The 17,375-nt window shown below is 40.0% G+C and overlaps 1 protein-coding gene across 1 annotated transcript in view; it reads right to left on the bottom strand.

Moving 5' to 3' along the window:
- LOC129104339 (striated muscle preferentially expressed protein kinase-like) overlaps nucleotides 1-17,173 on the bottom strand; it is a 40,066-nt gene extending 22,893 nt beyond the window's left edge. Inside the window, 9 exon segments of the mRNA XM_054614975.1 lie at nucleotides 515-603; nucleotides 866-1,032; nucleotides 1,780-1,962; nucleotides 2,072-2,215; nucleotides 2,395-3,909; nucleotides 3,912-3,949; nucleotides 4,119-4,194; nucleotides 4,622-4,702; nucleotides 16,756-17,173. Of these exon segments, the coding sequence (XP_054470950.1) occupies nucleotides 515-603; nucleotides 866-1,032; nucleotides 1,780-1,962; nucleotides 2,072-2,215; nucleotides 2,395-3,909; nucleotides 3,912-3,949; nucleotides 4,119-4,194; nucleotides 4,622-4,702; nucleotides 16,756-17,173 (2,711 nt within the window).
- Nucleotides 17,174-17,375: the final 202 nt, after the last annotated feature.

Below are 17,375 nucleotides of genomic sequence, written 5' to 3'. Positions count from 1 at the left end.
GGCCTTTTTATTGGATTCGCTTGCAGTAAGAAAAATATGGAATATTCCAAGCCAAGCTGCTGTCCCGGACAACTCCGATAAAGAACCACTGGCTCATATGGAACATATAAGGAAGTGTTCTACAAACAGGACCCGACCCTTTTAAGGAGGTGCAATCAGATGTGGCTCTTCTTTGGATGGCCTCAGCATTGCATGTGAATTCCAGATTGTTGTCTAAGAGCTCATTAGTTCAGCCAGACATTTGTGTTTCTGGGCACTGAGCAGCTCAATGGTAAATGGGGGAAGTGTGTTATTCTCCTCATTTCCCTGTTAAGACTCTGTCTGTCAGCCTGGAGATAGCTAGGCAGTAAACATTAAGCTTCCACTTCCTTTAACAGATGCAATAAATCAGCATGCTCTAGAACAAACTATGCAGTCAAACGAGCACGCCCATGGTTTGTAATACAGATAAAGTAATTTCCATTTCCCATGCAAGCAATGAGTTTAAGTGGTTTGATGAAGTGGGGGGACCTACCAATAGAGCATGGGTTTGGGTTGTCCACTTATTCGGACAGACATGGTGACTTCCTGTCCTTCAATGACAGCTTGATCACTCATTGTTACCTGTTTGAAATGTAATGTAAGTTAGATGCTGAGAGATGCATTTTACCTGCATGTTTTATTTGACAGATGTGTTGATGGGGTGAATTAATATTTGATAGATTCAAGGACGTCCTGTACATTAAACATTTACATGCACATTTTTGCAACAAAACCAGTCAAAAATGCAGTTGACTATGTGTCAATGCTGAAAATATTAATGTCATTCTCTAAAAAGGGAAAGTAAATGAGGTATCTGTTTAGACTGAACTCTGTACAGTCTCACCAGGAATGCAGGGGGTTTCCTGAACCGTGTGTCAATTGTTCGCCTGAGCTCTGGCCCTCCGAAATCAATGCTTTCCTCCAGGGGACTGAGATACTCCTCATCAGATGTAATGGGGCTGCTGATATCCCTAGGCACACCAAGGTTGCCTTTCGGCTCCTGCACAGGCTCTGTAAAAGCAACAAAGTCACATTATGTGTCGTGGTTCAGTATCAGACAATCCAGCTTGCAAACGACACAGGACTTAAAAGGAGTTAAAATATAATTAGAGCCTGAGATGTCAAATGTGAAATCCAAACAATAGTGGATTCACAGTGGGTGGAGCGAGTGAGCCTCGGTGGGCAATTTATAGGTTCAGTTTCGCCTCTGAGTTACTATGGTAACTATAAGTGAGGTTGTTCAGCTGGAATATATGGCACAGGCATCTTGCTCAGTGAGATAATAAGAAGGGAGCAGGAGAGAAATCAGCTGAAACACAATACCCTGTTTGGGAAGAGATAACCAAGATGTTGTTTTTCTTTAAAAAGGTGGAGAGTTATTGTTAGATACATTGGCCTATTTTTGAATATGTAAAGTATTTTTTAATCCATCTATGGAAAAAAAAGTGTCCTTTTTTTTTTTTTTACAATACTACAAAATAGGCAAAAAAAAGGTAAATATTTGCATCATATTATGATTTAGATCAAGCAGGATTTTGTTTGAACGACTACATTTTCTTGTACAAAAAAATACATGCAAGTCAACTGACTTTTTTTTGTGACATTTCTCAGTTCATGATAATAAATTACCTTCATATAGCTTCATCCATGACAAATGGGCAGACATACTGTATATTTCAATGTTGATAACTTCCAAAACAGTATTGTACTGTATATACTCACTTAAATTTCATCTGACATCCTTAAAGTCAAACGTACCTGCTTTGACTATGAGGGTGGCACTGCTGGACGCCTTGCCCACCTGATTAACAGCAGTTACGCAATATTTTCCACCATCACTTATTCTAGCTGATTTGATGAGCAGAGTATGCCGTTCCCCCTCCACTTTGACAGCGTAATTTGCATTGCCGGTGATTTCTGTGTTTTCTCTCATCCAGGTTACTTAAACAGAGAAGACAGAGAAGACTGATGAAGTTATTCGTGTATTAATTGCTCAAAGTAGAATTCAAAATTAACTGTGAGTTTTTGTTTTTAAAACACAACAAGTTACCTTCAGGAACTGGGGTTCCGGCAATGATGCATTTTAGCAGCACATCTGCTCCAGCAGACGCTACAGTGTCCTGTAGGGGAACCTCAAAAACAGGGGCCTCCATTGGGTCCTCTCCAGCAGAAACATAAGAATCATCTGACGAATCTGCACAGTTTGACAAAAGACAAGCCTGAAGTCATGTTTTTTTTCCCCCTGTGATCAAATTAAAAGACAATCCCCTCTAGTAGGGAACGAGTAATAGGTTGATTAAACATGAATAGCAAGCAGGCAGAAACTTCACACTACTACAGAAAGCTAAATGAAAGAATCACAACACATCTAACCTAACTCTGGAGACATGGGTCGAGGGCGACGGTTCTTTCCTTTGGTCTTTAGCTGTCGTCCCTCTTTGGCACTAGCAGTAATCTGCTGAGGCTCACTTATCTTCACATGAACATCCTTGTCCATCTTTTCATCTTCAACAATTATCTCAGGGATTCTTATCTTTGAGGCTGGTTTAGATAGATCCACTTCCATTCTTTCCTCTGTTGGGGTGATTGGTGACATCCTTGGGGGTTTTGAGGGTGGTTGAGGATGAAGATCTTGAACAACCACCGCCCTTTTTTGTACCAGTGGACTTTCGGGTCTGTTTTCAATTTTTCTTAATGTTACTTCTATTGGCGTCTTTCTCCCTGAAGTCTCATCCTTTTGTAATGTTTGCAAAAGAGATTCTTGGATGTGCGCGGATTCTTGCATTCGAGATACCCTTTGCACAAGCGGACTTGGTGGCCTTCGTTCAACCTTGCGAAATGTCATCTCAGCAACATTTCTGCTTGGTGAATTTTCCCTTTGTTGATGGTATAATGAGGGTGATGACGATCTCTGAATGATTTCCGTTACCGGACTGACCCTACTTAATTCTCTCACTGATCGCTGTCCTGGTAGGTCGGATAACTGCATGGACTCTGGGGTGCCTGCAATTTCTCCAAATCTACTGATTGTTACAGTTGTTGAACAAGTGCTTGCTGTCTTTTGGGGTTGGGACATGTACTGTTCTTGCTGTGTTTGCTGTTGTTGCTGCATTGGTTGCTGATTATGTTCCTTTTCTCTCTGTTCCTTTGCCCACTGGGCACGTTCCCTTTCTTGGAGCTTTTGAAGGACTTGTTGAGGAATAGGTTCAATTTTCCTGAAAGGCTGGCGCTGCTTGCTCTTTAGAGTGAGCTGTTCAGTTGAAAACGACTTCTTCATATGAGGTTTACCAACAAGCTTTTTAATGCGCTGGAGCTCCTCAGTGAACTTGTTCTCAATGTCTTGAACTTTTTGGGAGTAGCGAGGTTTCTCCTCCAGCGAAGCAGCTCTCTGTTTAAACATAGATCTTCGTTCAGCGGCATCCTCTTTCAAGGCCTCCCTTAGATCTTCCCTTGAACTTTCTCTAGAGATGCCCAGCCGGCTTCCTCCATCATCTGAATCTACAGATCCAGCACGATTGAAACCTGCCCAGGATCCTCCTGAGATGGAACCTTCTGGAATATCAAGGCTTCGTCTCCGCTCTTCTAATCCACGGACCTTCTCAAAAACCTTTGAGCTTGCCCTGGTAAGTTTTGGGGATGGTCTGAGAGTAAATTCTTTACGGGAGTATTCACTCAGTGGAGTCTGTGGTCTGGAATCCTGGGTGTTTCCTTGGGACACAGATTTTGGCTGCTTAACTTTTTCTTCAAACTCCCCAGGAACTGTGTCTTGGTAATCAGTTGGCACAACTATTTTATTCCGCAAGCTGAGTGGTGTCGTTGAACCAGAGCGACTTGGCATTGGAGAGGTGGAGGGACGTTTGATCAGTCTTGGGGATGGGGGTGGGAGGGCTTCGGGGGAGATTCTCTTGAAAAGTTCTCTGACGGGCTCCTGAAATAAAGGATTTGAGGCAAAATCTGTTGGAATCGGTAGGTTGTTACTAATTCACAATCTGTTGAGTCTTGTATTTTAGTATGGAATTCGAGTCCAATAATACAATCATTACACTGAGGTGTTTTTTTTATGAACTTATGGGGTTATTTGCATGTTTCTTTCTTGCCTGGTTGTGTTAGAGTGATCCTCATGTCCACGTGATCTACTGTCATCTTCTGCACATTTGTCCATCACTGCATCGCATGTAAAGAGGAGATATGACATATTGTACAGGTAAGCTATCAGGGTGTTGCACTGATTATCAAACAAGGCAAATGTAAAGCATCTCATTGTTTTGTTTTTTTAGGCATGCAAACGTGACTCTCATCAGCCTTGTGTCAGCCAAAGCAGACGGCTGTTTTCACAGAAAAAGCTCTGTTTCATTGACTGTTCATTATCTACCCAGCACCAGACCGAGGCAAACAAACTTAGCGACTACATGGAGCAATTAGCAGCTAAAGAGCTAGTGTTATCAGAACAGGTCTAAAAGGAGAGCCAATGTTTAACTTATATTCATCAAGTAGACACAAATGCTACAACAAATAAATGCAAATGTTGCTACTAATAAAAGAAAAAAAGAAAATCCATGGTTCTCTTAGGGAATAATTACAAGCTGACGGTGGATACCTGTATGTACAGCCTGGTCCTCAACATCCCCACCATCTTCTTTGGTCTCAAATTGGTCACCTTCATCCTCTGATGTTTCGGAATCTGAAAATATATATAAAACCATGGAAAATCATATCCCAGTGAATTCAATTTTGACTGGAGCAATGTTTAAAGAACACTATTGGTTGAGAAAAATAGTGCAATAGTGCAACCAGTAAATGGACACAAAAGTGCAGAGAGAATCACTATGGTGTAAAGTTGTTTACCAAATTAAACGTTATATTTAATATTTGAGCCTTAGTGGAAAACCATGTTTCTATAGTGGCAGAGAGCACACTGTTACTATAGGAACCAATAGACTACATTATTCTATTCACTTCAGTCCTTAATGGTGTTTAGTGAAAGGCAATTGAACAATCCCACTGCAATTTCATGTTTAAGGTTACATTTTAATTGTTCAATATGTTAAGACCAAAATCCCAGCTGTGAAGAAAAACAGGTAAAACAGTCTAAAATATATCATCATATGCATTTTAAAAAATGGCAAATCAAAGATGAAATTAACCTCCTCCAACTACAAGCTTAGTTTTCTGTTGCATTAGACCTCATCTCTATTTGATTGTGACCATCATTTAACTTGAAATGCTGCCACCCTCGGGTCTCATTAGCACAGCTAAGCTAAATGTACTAAATTTGCTGCAGCTTAACAGTTGCTGAGTCTTGATAATACATAATTTGCTCATAAGCATCTGCAAATTGATATTAAGGAAGGGAATATAATACATTGGAGCAAAACAATATATAAAAAAAAGAAAATACAGTCATTGGTAGAACTCAAAATAGAAAGCGCTATTGAGTCATTGGCATCCCAGCAGCTCTCATGAGGTGTTTGCTTCACAGTAGGTGGATTTAAAATAAAACAAAAAACAGAGGCTATTTGTTGTTCCCTTGAAGTAAGAGAAGACAGTAGGATGTGTTGGTCATACTGAACAAGATAGAGAAATACTGGAAATGTTTGTATGAATTCAGGACAAAGACAAAAACCTTACATGTTTCGTGTGTAGCAAGCTCTTGATGTTACTCAAAGCTAATAAATCAACATAACAAGTTGCACATCAGCATTATTTAAATCATATAACCACTTTGCAAATATTAAAATAAAATTCCCTTGGACATTTTCAATGTAATCCTTTTCCCAGAATAGCACCTAAAATTGTAATAAAGCAAATGTAGATGTTTTATATGTGAGCATGTCCTAAGTGTCACCAGAGTCTGTTGTACACACTTCATGGGATAATGTTTTTACAAAAATCTTTATAAAAAAATGACCTGCCTCCACAAAGCAACCACAAGCATCTGCAGATTTTGTCCAAAACAATGACACAAATGTACATTACATTAACCATTTCTATAATCAGAAAAGTTCATGTTTAAGTGCTTAAAATATCAGTTTGATAATCAAAATGATGTTTGTAAACCAAAAGATGGTGAAAGCTCTGCTAGCCATGACAAGCGTCTGTCAGTCTTTACTGTGCTTTGATTGAATAATGAAACAGAAACGTTGCACAAATAGTCAGATATTCTACAACCAATTGTTCAAGATTTTAGAAAAAATAGTAAAAGACATCTTCCTGCAACATCTCCATGACGCCAGCATTATATTAATTTACAGGCTACAATTTAGGTGATACTACACATGCTGCATGAAAGTGCCAAAGTACACTATATATATGAATAAGTAGTATGGAATTGGGACACTGCATTAGTTTTGTTGACCACTAGTAAGACTCCCTGTTTCGTACCCGTTTTGTTTGTACATGTACAAACACACAGGCAACGGCATAGATATTACTGCCCATGGTTTAACTCCATACCACAGTTAATCGTGGTAATGTACAAATAAAAACAGCAATGGGCCATGAGGAAGAAAATGCATTCAAAACACAGATGTATAAAGAAAACTGGATACTGCGTTGGAGGCGGGGCCCTGTTCATTCACATGAAAGTCGCTCAGTCAAGTATGGACCCCAAAAACTTTAACTGCCGGGTATAAATTCAACCTGCTCTTCTATCCATGGGGCCCTTAAAGCAAGCACACTAACGATTCCTTTAACTCCGCCTCCCAACTGCTCATATTTGATTCGCTCACATGAACAGCAGCTCAGGGAAATAATTATTCAAATTTAGGGCATGACTCAGGTTCGTCTATTTGTACATTTTCCAACTTCCATCCATTATCTTCAACCACTTATCCTGTTCAGGGTCGCGGGGGGGCTGGAGCCAATCCCTGCTGACATTGGGAGAAGGCAGGGTACACCCTGGACAGGTCGCCAGGTTTGTCTGTCTCTATGCTAAAACATAGAGCAAGACAACCACTCACATTCAGTAAACGGGCAATTTAGAGGTATAAATAAGCCAAAGCTGCATGTCTTTGGGAGGAAGCCGGAGGACCCGGAGAGAACCCACGCCGCCATGGGGAGAACATACAAACGTTACACTGGAGGGACGCCTTTCTGTGAGGCAACAGTGCTAGCCACTACACCACCGTACTGCCCAATTTTTCCAACTTTTTCCAACTGGGAAGTTGATTGACCTTAAAAAAATAAAGATCTGCTGATTTACAGACGTCTCTTTCCCAATGTAAGTCAATGGGAAAAAGTATTTTGGGACCAAATTGGAGCACATAATAGACCTGGAAGTTTGGTTTGGCCTAAATGAAAATTGGCTTCAAAGCCAAGAGCTCTTCCCTGTGGCTTAATTCTACACATTAGGTCTCAAAGATACACACAATTTTTATTTTTTTGTGAAACACTGAATGTAACGCACAGGGTACCTTTAATGTCTTTAATGCACAAAAGGTGATCATGAGGAACTTCTTGCGTTGAAAAAAAAAATTGGAATGCCATTGCATTTCTTTAATTGGACAGGTTTTATTGAATTATAGAGAAAACAACTTTAGAGTGCTCCTTCATAAAGCACATCTTGAGTAGTAAGCATGTTCCAGAAGAGGAGGCTATTAGACATCACAAAGCTTAAATAGTTAGTGGCTTGACAGAGGTATGATGTCATTGAGTGATTGCATAGGGGTATTACTGTATATATCACACAATAATCCAAGAATAGTGTGGCTCATATACCTGTCACTGTAACCCTACAGAAAACCACATAACTCAAGTTACATCCTCCATAATGAGATTTACACTTTGAGTACCATCTCAGTGTTTTAGTTTTGCCTTCTCTGCTGTTTTGACGAAATAGTTTTTATCTATTAATCATCTTCTCGATATTATTTTTTCTACTATTTTAAGGCTCAATGTCACATTAGGGTTAGAAAATATTTCAGTTTCGGATATTAGTTTCACAATATGTATAGTGTATCTAGAAATGTTTTCCTTTTGATTAAGGGTGTACAGAGTAGCTACATCTCTAATTATTGTCATTGCATCTGACACTGTGCTGCCAGCTGATGAGCCGTGATGTTGATAAAACGCTTCTGTCAACATTTAACATTGATTATATCTTGCAGTCTTTTAATGTTTTACATACAGCAAATGGATGAATCAATATATAATAAATAGACCTATATTTGACAGATATTACATGAAATAGCACTTGCCTGATTGTTTTCTTTGGTCTGGATTTTGTTCATGGCCACTGTTGGTATGTCCTCGACAGGTATTTTTTGTCTTGGCTTACGCTCAGCAGCAGGGTATTCCCCGAAATACGCTGGGGGTTCCGAGCCATTACTACACGCCTAAATCAGGACATTTTCTATAAAAGACATCAGCCATTGATATCTGACTTTGATGTAAAAGATTCAACTTGTCATATACTGCAAGTCTACTAACATGCAGGTAAAAGCGTCTCAATCAAATGCAAAGAAAAAACGTTAAGGCACTTTGGTCCATTATATAACAAGTTGCATCCTCAGAGTGTCAGCACTCCTTCTGAGAGGATCCGTTTCTGAAAAGCATAGAGCACAGATCTCCATCCGCAGGTGGAAATGTCTGTTGAATGCATATCATCCACTCTGAGGGAGCCCCCCTGTCCACACAATAGCCAGCAACAGTGTAAGCATCTTCCCCCGCTGTGTTCCACCCCACAGGCAGTGCACACCGATAGGCAGAAAAACCAGTGGGAGTGATCCAGCCCTCTTGAGATCAGCGTTCTACAGCATTGGTTGACATTTTTCATTTTTCCCTTCCTCCCCATGTGTCTGTGTCTTGTTCTTCAACTGGTGTAACGAGCCGTTGTTGTGCTGTCGGTGGAGAAAAGGGGAGAATCGCTGCACAGTGAGCCCCTCACTCCTCTGCAACACTGGTAGCTCTCGCAGCAAATGTGTTGCTGGCTGCTTACACTGACTGCACAAAGCAAATCCCATTTCCAAAGGATGGATTTAATGGTCGCACACACTGCTACACACATAAAATATTATATAGCTGTTGTATTGTACATGACACTATCAGCTGCTCGTAACGTTTGATTCATTTGTTGTAATAATTCTTGAATACTCTAATGTTATCACATGCTACATTTTGAACGGCTCCGTATCCAAGAATACTCTCCCCTCAAGGAAAGGAAAAGGCATTACTGCTCACACATTCATTTCACCACCGAGTATCTCTCACTACAGAGAAATGGCTACGCTCAGAATTGACATTTCATTTGACAGAGCAGCACGCTGTGCTCAGGACAAAATAGCACGGTGAACATGCTGAGAGTTTACTCTCACACATTTTGAAATAAACCCAGGCTTTAATAAGGCACTATCTTTACAGCATTATACATATAGTTAGATCAATAATAACCCATACTAAATATATCATGGTTGCAGCTAGGGCTATTTGGATCAATATTGAGATCACAAATATTTACATAATTATTCATCTTTTACGTGTAAACAAACACTGCTTTGACTCGAATGTTGTGCTACACTCCTGCTAATGTACAGATCTTAGCGTCTAAATAAGACCGGTCCTTATTCACAGTACACCATACCAATAATTTTCATCAAAAATGACTAATCTATCAAAAGAGCACTGCTTTCACTTTTGCGTAAATTCCTTCACGCAACATTCAGTTTTTCACTGGCTGCCAGTGCAATGTGCGCACACAACGGCATAACCATAGATTGTAAATAGAGAGAGGACGTAGTCACCGCGAGAACACACATTGATTTGTAGACTACAGTTTAATGAAGCCTTGAGTTGGGCATTTCTGCAGTCACCGTCATGGCTTTTGGCCGTCGCCATCTTGGATTTTTTCAACAATAAGTAACAACAGAGGAGGGAGCTTTGTACAACCGAACACTAAATAAGTCATATTGTTGCAATTAACTTTCACAAACTGAAAAGAAACTGTGAAAGGGTTAAAGTTCCAAGAGATAAACGTGGATAACTCCGGGAGACCGGACAACGCCTTGGTAGCAACCTGTCAATCACAACGCTCTAAGCATACCCTGCTGTATTGAAGAAGACTTAAAAACTAGTAATTGAGACATCAAACTAAATGTTCACAATGTTTACTGAGGTGATAAATCAAGTCAGAAGTAGGTTATTTTTTGCCATAGACTTCCATATAACCAGACTTATTTTTGCAACCACAGGAGTGGCCCCCTGATGGCCATTAGAAAGAATGCAAATTAAAGGCAGTTCTGCATCGGCTTCACTTTTCAGACTTGGAGGCTGTGGCCTGATAAGACAATCAAGAATCAATGAACATTGTACTCAATGTAGTTTTGTCAGCACGGATTATACAGTGACTGCATGTTTGACTTAATGAAATGCATAGGAAATATACAGTAGATCCCTCATACACTGGAAGATACACTCAGATTTGAATATGACAAAATAGTCTGTTAATCCAAGTTGTTTAAAAAGGTATAACACACTCCACAATTACCGCTCAGGATTTCTTGTCCTTTAAACATTTGTTGATCTACTTGTATATCTACTTATTAAAGCAACATGGCATGGTAGGGGATTTCCACAGTGTAACTGCGGCTCCACCTGTTCACTCACATTAATGGTCCAGGAGGAAGACAACATGAGGAAACTATCCAAACACACTGGAAGGGGGCCATGGTCATGCTCAGTTGTGACATCTAAAGCTCCCTGTATTAGGTCACTCCACACAGCATATCACTCTGCAAGCTATACACTGGAAATATAGTTTTTATTTTTAATAAAATCACTATCTGTCAGTTACTAAACTGTTATTGTCAACTCTATCCAACTGTTTGCATCTTTTAGCTCAGTCTTTTGGTTTTACCGCCTGCAGCTTACTGTTTTGTTCAGTCATACCACCTCTTACACCTCCAGGAACACGGCTCTAAAGGAAATATGAGGTTGCTCTGCATTACCTGTATGCATAAATAGCATCTATTGGCACATAAAACGTCAGTTACTAAACTGTTATTGTCAACTCTATCCAACTGTTTGCATCTTTTAGCTCAGTCTTTTGGTTTTACCGCCTGCAGCTTACTGTTTTGTTCAGTCATACCACCTCTTACACCTCCAGGAACACGGCTCTAAAGGAAATATGAGGTTGCTCTGCATTACCTGTATGCATAAATAGCATCTATTGGCACATAAAACGTTGCTAATACCTTTCTTTTTTTTATCACAGCTTGTTTTTACTGCCCCCATGTGGCCGAGAATGTGTTAATGCAGGTTTTAAAGCTGCACTGATCAATGTATCACTTACAGTGACAAAACCTTCAGATAATTATCACCCACTTCTGCAGATCCCCTCAGCTCTATGGAGCATTTCAGTCCCCTACTGGTTATGGTGTTGGTCATTTTTCTTTCCTCTCAACTTATTCGTTTTTAGGCTAAAAAGCTCTGATTAACCCAATGTACGCTACCTGCCTAGCAACAAATAGCAGACAAAGTTAGCAGCTAACAGGTGAGGATAATTGAGCATTTACCTGCTAAGGTGCCAGTTATTTTTTCAGGAGTTGGTGGAGACCGAAACAGTCAATGCTAATGTAGTGTCTGACTGATGTCTAAATATGTAACTAGTTGCTAATGTTTCAAAATCTAATTTCAGTGTGGTGTTTACTACTTGTTTGCCTTCCCTCAAGTGGCCAAATTAAATACAACTTTAAAGATTAATGGTTTGTTATCTTTCTTTATCAATGGCTTTACTTTTATTGTTTTTTTGACATTTGTGCTATTTATTCAAACATATTTGAATGAATAATCGACTGACCTATTCAGTAAGAACAGTAGGGATCACGTAAAATGCATGACATCGCAACATATGGCAGACATCTTTACGCATCTGCGTATTTAGTAGAAGTAGAAAAAGCCCCTTTCAGTGATCAGTAGAGAAAAAAAGAAAAAAAAAAGTCATACAGGACCGGGCTAAAATTAGCAGTGATGTCTTCCTGTGTAATAGGAGAGACGTTGGCTGGCTAACATCACAAAAATCTAAGGCCTGGCACATTCCACTGTATAAATAACTAGGGAGAGTTGGTGGGGGTACAGAGGGAGAGAGAGAGAGAGAAAGAAAAGAGTTCGGGCAGTATCATTGAGTGATGGGACAGCTGTAGACTATGCGCACATGGCAATGCAGCAGAGAGCCGAATCAAACTGAAGGTTAAAATGGAGAGTGAAAGGAAACATTCTGGACCAAGCTCCTGTTTTTAAACATAATTTAAGGGTCTGAAGAAAGCAGAGCTACCACGGTTTCTGATATGAATCGGCTGCATCACGTCTATTTAGTCAAAGACCTTTTTGTGTGTACCATAACAGGAAACAACTGCTTGTATAATCCTCATTATACAAGCATGCTAATGCTAACAGAGTACCTGTCCAGCTGAAAGTCCCACAGCTGATATATGGGTCTTCTTTGAAACACAATTATGGGAATCCCATCGACTGCTGTGTTGCCTGCTTACATGAAACCACTTCTTGTAAAGCCTTTGTTGCAATAACTGCTATCATACAGTATCACAAGGGTATGGTGAAATAGCCCATTCACCTGACTTCCCTGTTTTACTGTATTTCCAAATAGAGTGCCTCCCCCTGTGAACAATGCAAAATGAATATGTGATTTGATTATAATCAAGGCTTCCTGTCTACGAAGTCAGTCCTACTGATTTACGAGTTGAAAACTATAGAATTTCAGAAGAAAAGCTCAATAGAATCACACTGAAATGGAAATGCTTTGTCATCAGCATCTTTTTTTGTAAACTATACGCATTTGGGGTCCTGCCGTTTATTTTCAAGTACTCACATTTTACAGTGCATCTATGTGGCCTATGTCAAAGCGTCTTATTTTTAATACAGTTAAGGAAATATAATACACTGTGATTTGTTGCTGCCCACACTAAACAGAATGCTTGTCATCACGTTGCCAAGTATGCAGACATCCCCACTCTTTTAGTACACAGTTTTTCTATTGAGCTTGCACAAAGTATCTTGTTGCTTGAACTCAGCAGGGATCGTTGTGTAAGCACCCAGTGCTTTATTCTACTTCATCTGAGCATGCTATCATTTGCCAAAACTTTATTCATGCTAAACTGATTGAACTGTATTCAGCAGTGATGAGACTCGACATACAGTGGGTACGGAAAGTATTCAGACCCCTTTAAATTTTTCACCCTTTGTTTCATTGCAGCCATTTGCTAAAATCGAAAAAGTTCATTTTTTTTCGCATTAATGTACACTCAGCAACCCATCTTGACAGAAAAAAACAGAAATGTAGAAATGTTTGCAAATTTATTAAAAAAGAAAAACTGAAATATCACATGGTCATAAGTATTCAGACCCTTTGCTGTGACACTCATATTTAACTCACATGCTGTCCATTTCTTCTGATCCTCCTTGAGATGGTTCTACTCCTTCATTGGAGTCCAGCTGTGTTTAATTAAACTGATTGGACTTGATTAGGAAAGGCACACACCTGTCTATATAAGACCTTACAGCGCATGTCAGAACAAATGAGAATCATGAGGTCGAAGGAACTGCCCAAGGAGCTCAGAGACAGAATTGTGGCAAGGCACAGATCTGGCCAAGGTTACAAAATAATTTCTGCAGCACTCAAGGTTCCTAAGAGCACAGTGGCCTCCATAATCCTTAAATGGAAGAAGTATGGGATGACCAGAACTCTTCCTAGACCTGGCCGTCCAGCCAAACTGAGCAATCGTGGGAGAAGAGCCTTGGTGAGAGAGGTAAAGAAGAACCCAAAGATCACTGTGGCTGAGCTCCAGAGATGCAGTAGGGAGATGGGAGAAAGTTCCACAAAGTCAACTATCACTGCAGCCTCCACCAGTCGGGGCTTTATGGCAGAGTGGCCCGACGGAAGCCTCTCCTCAGTGCAAGACATATGAAAGCCCGCATAGAGTTTGTCAAAAAACACATGGAGGACTCCCAAACTATGAGAAATAAGATTCTCTGGTCTGATGAGACCAAGATTGAACTTTTTGGCGTTAATTCTAAGCGGTATGTGTGGAGAAAACCAGGCACTGCTCATCACCTGCCCAATACAATCCCAACAGTGAAACATGGTGGTGGCAGCATCATGCTATGGGGGTGTTTTTCAGCTGCAGGGACAGGACGACTGGTTGCAATTGAAGGAAAGATGAATGCGGCCAAGTACAGAGATATCCTGGAAGAAAACCTCCTCCAGAGTGCTCAGGACCTCAGACTGGGCCGAAGGTTCACCTTCCAACAAGACAATGACCCGAAGCACACAGCTAAAATAACAAAGGAGTGGCTTCGGAACAAGTCTGTGACCATTCTTGACTGGCCCAGCCAGAGCCCTGACCTAAACCCAATTGAGCATCTCTGGAGAGACCTGAAAATGGCTGTCCACCAACGTTCACCATCCAACCTGACAGAACTGGAGAGGATCTGCAAGGAAGAATGGCAGAGGATCCCCAAATCCAGGTGTGAGAAACTTGTTGCATCATTCCCAAGAAGACTCATGGCTGTACTAGCTCAAAAGGGTGCTTCTACTCAATACTGAGCAAAGGGTCTGAATACTTATGACCATGTGATATTTCAGTTTTTCTTTTTTAATAAATTTGCAAAAATTTCTACATTTCTGTTTTTTTCTGTCAAGATGGGTTGCTGAGTGTACATTAATGCGAAAAAAAAATGAACTTTTTCGATTTTAGCAAATGGCTGCAATGAAACAAAGGGTGAAAAATTTAAAGGGGTCTGAATACTTTCCGTACCCACTGTATACTCTGTCAGCAAGAAAAGGCAGCTCTCAATTGGAAGAGTGAGTTTCCTCTACACACTCGCAGCGAGCAATGCGGAACAATGACAAGGTGCTTAAGCTGATATATGAGGGGGAAATTTGTGGAGCTGGTAATGTCATTTTTCAAGGCAGCTGATGTGGTCGAAGCAGGTGAGCTGAATTTAGATCAGTGCTAGGTATCACAAAATGCATGAAAAGAGGATTTGTTGATCACAGCCGAAGTGTTTCGAAAGAGAGGAGCTACAGTGGCCTTCTGAGCCGCTATATGGAGGAATGAGACTGTGATAAACTCTCAACAACTTGCTTTGTCAGAATTTTTGGAAAGCATGTGTTGTTTAAAGGACAATTTATTTCCAGTGTCTCAAATTAACATGCTCTTCATGTGCTAATCTCAAACAGTGACACCCACAATTTATTATTAAAACATTAAAAATAATCTCCAAGAGCCAAGACACATAAAACATTCTCTCTTTTTTAAAGAACTTGATAATCAATGTGGGGTTGCATCGGGTTATAACAACCATCTTCCTATCCTCTCTGCACAGCAGAAGGACAAATGAATGATTCATTTTTGATAAATATCTTTAACAATATATGGTTTATAAAATCTGGAATAATGCAATAATTCAATTTGTTCAGTATTTGGTAATCAAGTTATTCAAAATAGTTATTTTTGACACTCATGTTATTGCACAGTTCCCCTTTTCCAGATGTTTTGGGAGAGACTTAAACCCAGCATCTTTACTTGCAATTTGCAATGCAATTTTTGCAATAACTCTTATTGTATGTTTGGATATGTAGCAAAAAAATATTTCAGTGGCATTAAAAACATTTATGGTGGAAAAAAGCAATATTCATGATATCCATTTTTTTAGAGCAAAAGATTGTCTTTGTGTTTGGCTTTACAGCTAAAAACAATCGACGTGTGTGTGTTAATATACACTTGTATATTTGATTGTGTGTATTTATGCCCCTGTATATTTTAGTATCTTTTTTTCCCCCTCACTTTCCTTTTTTGGATCAGTGTCAAAAAACTCAAATGCTAAAATGATTCTTATTTGTAGCACGTCTAGAACCCAAAAAAGAAGTTCAAAGATACAGCTAATGATCTGCATAGCCTCCCCAATTACCAGATAATGACAGAAACCATTTAGCCTATAAAGACCTAAATGAATACTTAAATATGAAAATGACTGCATTTACATCCAAGTAGAAGCAGACATTGTGGACAGGAAGCCAGACATTGTGTGTTCTAGTTAGTACTTGCTCATTTGGGGGTTGGGCCTTTTGGATGACTGTGGCATGCTGGGTCATTTTCATGGAAGTTAGCCTATAGCAATAAATGATTTTGTACTAAAAACCTCATTGTCAGCTTTACAATGACATTACTGACTATCTTAAATACATGTAAAGGTCCATTAGAACAGTGGTTCTCAAATGGGGGTACGTGTACCCCTGGGGGTACGTGAAGGCACTCCAGGGGGTACGTGAGATTTTTAAAAAATATATTTAAAATTAGCATCCATTCAAAAATCCTTTAAAAATTGTTATTTAATAAATATTCAATAAAATATAAGTGTAAGTTCATAAACTGAATTTAATGCAACAATGCAATCGTCAGTGTTGACAGTTTAATAAATCAGACACTGATGGCACAGCGCTGTGTATTACATCTTTTTTTCAACCAAAAATGCTTTGCGCTGGTTAGGGGGTACTTGGCTAAAAAAGTATTTCACAGGGGGTACATCACTGAAAAAAGGTTGAGAACCACTGCATTAGAAGACTGAATTATGTTGTGATATCAGATAAATGGCTTGGTTTTGTACGCTAATTGGTTTAGACACCACATGGAATGTTGAAAAAAATCAAAGCAACAACTAAATCTTCTCTAATAGACAGCCAGTGTAGAAGTGTGACGTTTTAAATGTATTGAGTGGTATTACCTTCACCGAGATCCAAGACAGCCAGTACAGCGCTGCTCCGAGCCTCTCCCACGTGATTGTTGGCAATGCAGGTGTAGAGGCCAGCATCACTGGGTTTGCAATCCCTAATCCAAAGCCCTCCATACTCCTGGTTCTCCATGTTGAGGAGTTCGTCATTATGGTACCAGTACAGGGAGGGCTGGGGGTCTCCAGCCACAGTGACCTTCAGACGGATGTCACATCCCGTCCCCACTGCGGCGTTCCTCATTTTGCGTATAAAAACAGGCTGAGTCGGGGTGACATAACCTGGTCCTGGAGGTTCCGGGACAACTTGCACCGGGCTCACTTTGGACCGCTTTAGGGGGATGATGGGGCTCGGGGATGCCGCCGCTGCATCTACCCCCTTTTTCAGGGTCATTTGAACCTCGGCTTTTCTCATGGTTTGAACTGTATTGGTGGATCCTACAATGGATTATGTGACTGTGTGTGTGGATTTCTGTACCTAAAGCCTAAACTGGGCCCTCACTCAGTATTCTAGATCAAAATCCAGTGAAGGCGTTAAAGTTTTTGAGTAGGCTTCACTTATAATTATCAGTTAAATCCCATTTTCGAATTAAAAAAAGTCTAAACATTTTTACTTG

The sequence above is a fragment of the Anoplopoma fimbria genome, chromosome 16 (genome assembly GCF_027596085.1).
Source record: "Anoplopoma fimbria isolate UVic2021 breed Golden Eagle Sablefish chromosome 16, Afim_UVic_2022, whole genome shotgun sequence".
Lineage (NCBI taxonomy): Eukaryota > Metazoa > Chordata > Actinopteri > Perciformes > Anoplopomatidae > Anoplopoma > Anoplopoma fimbria.
This window is presented reverse-complemented; position numbering and strand designations above follow the sequence as displayed.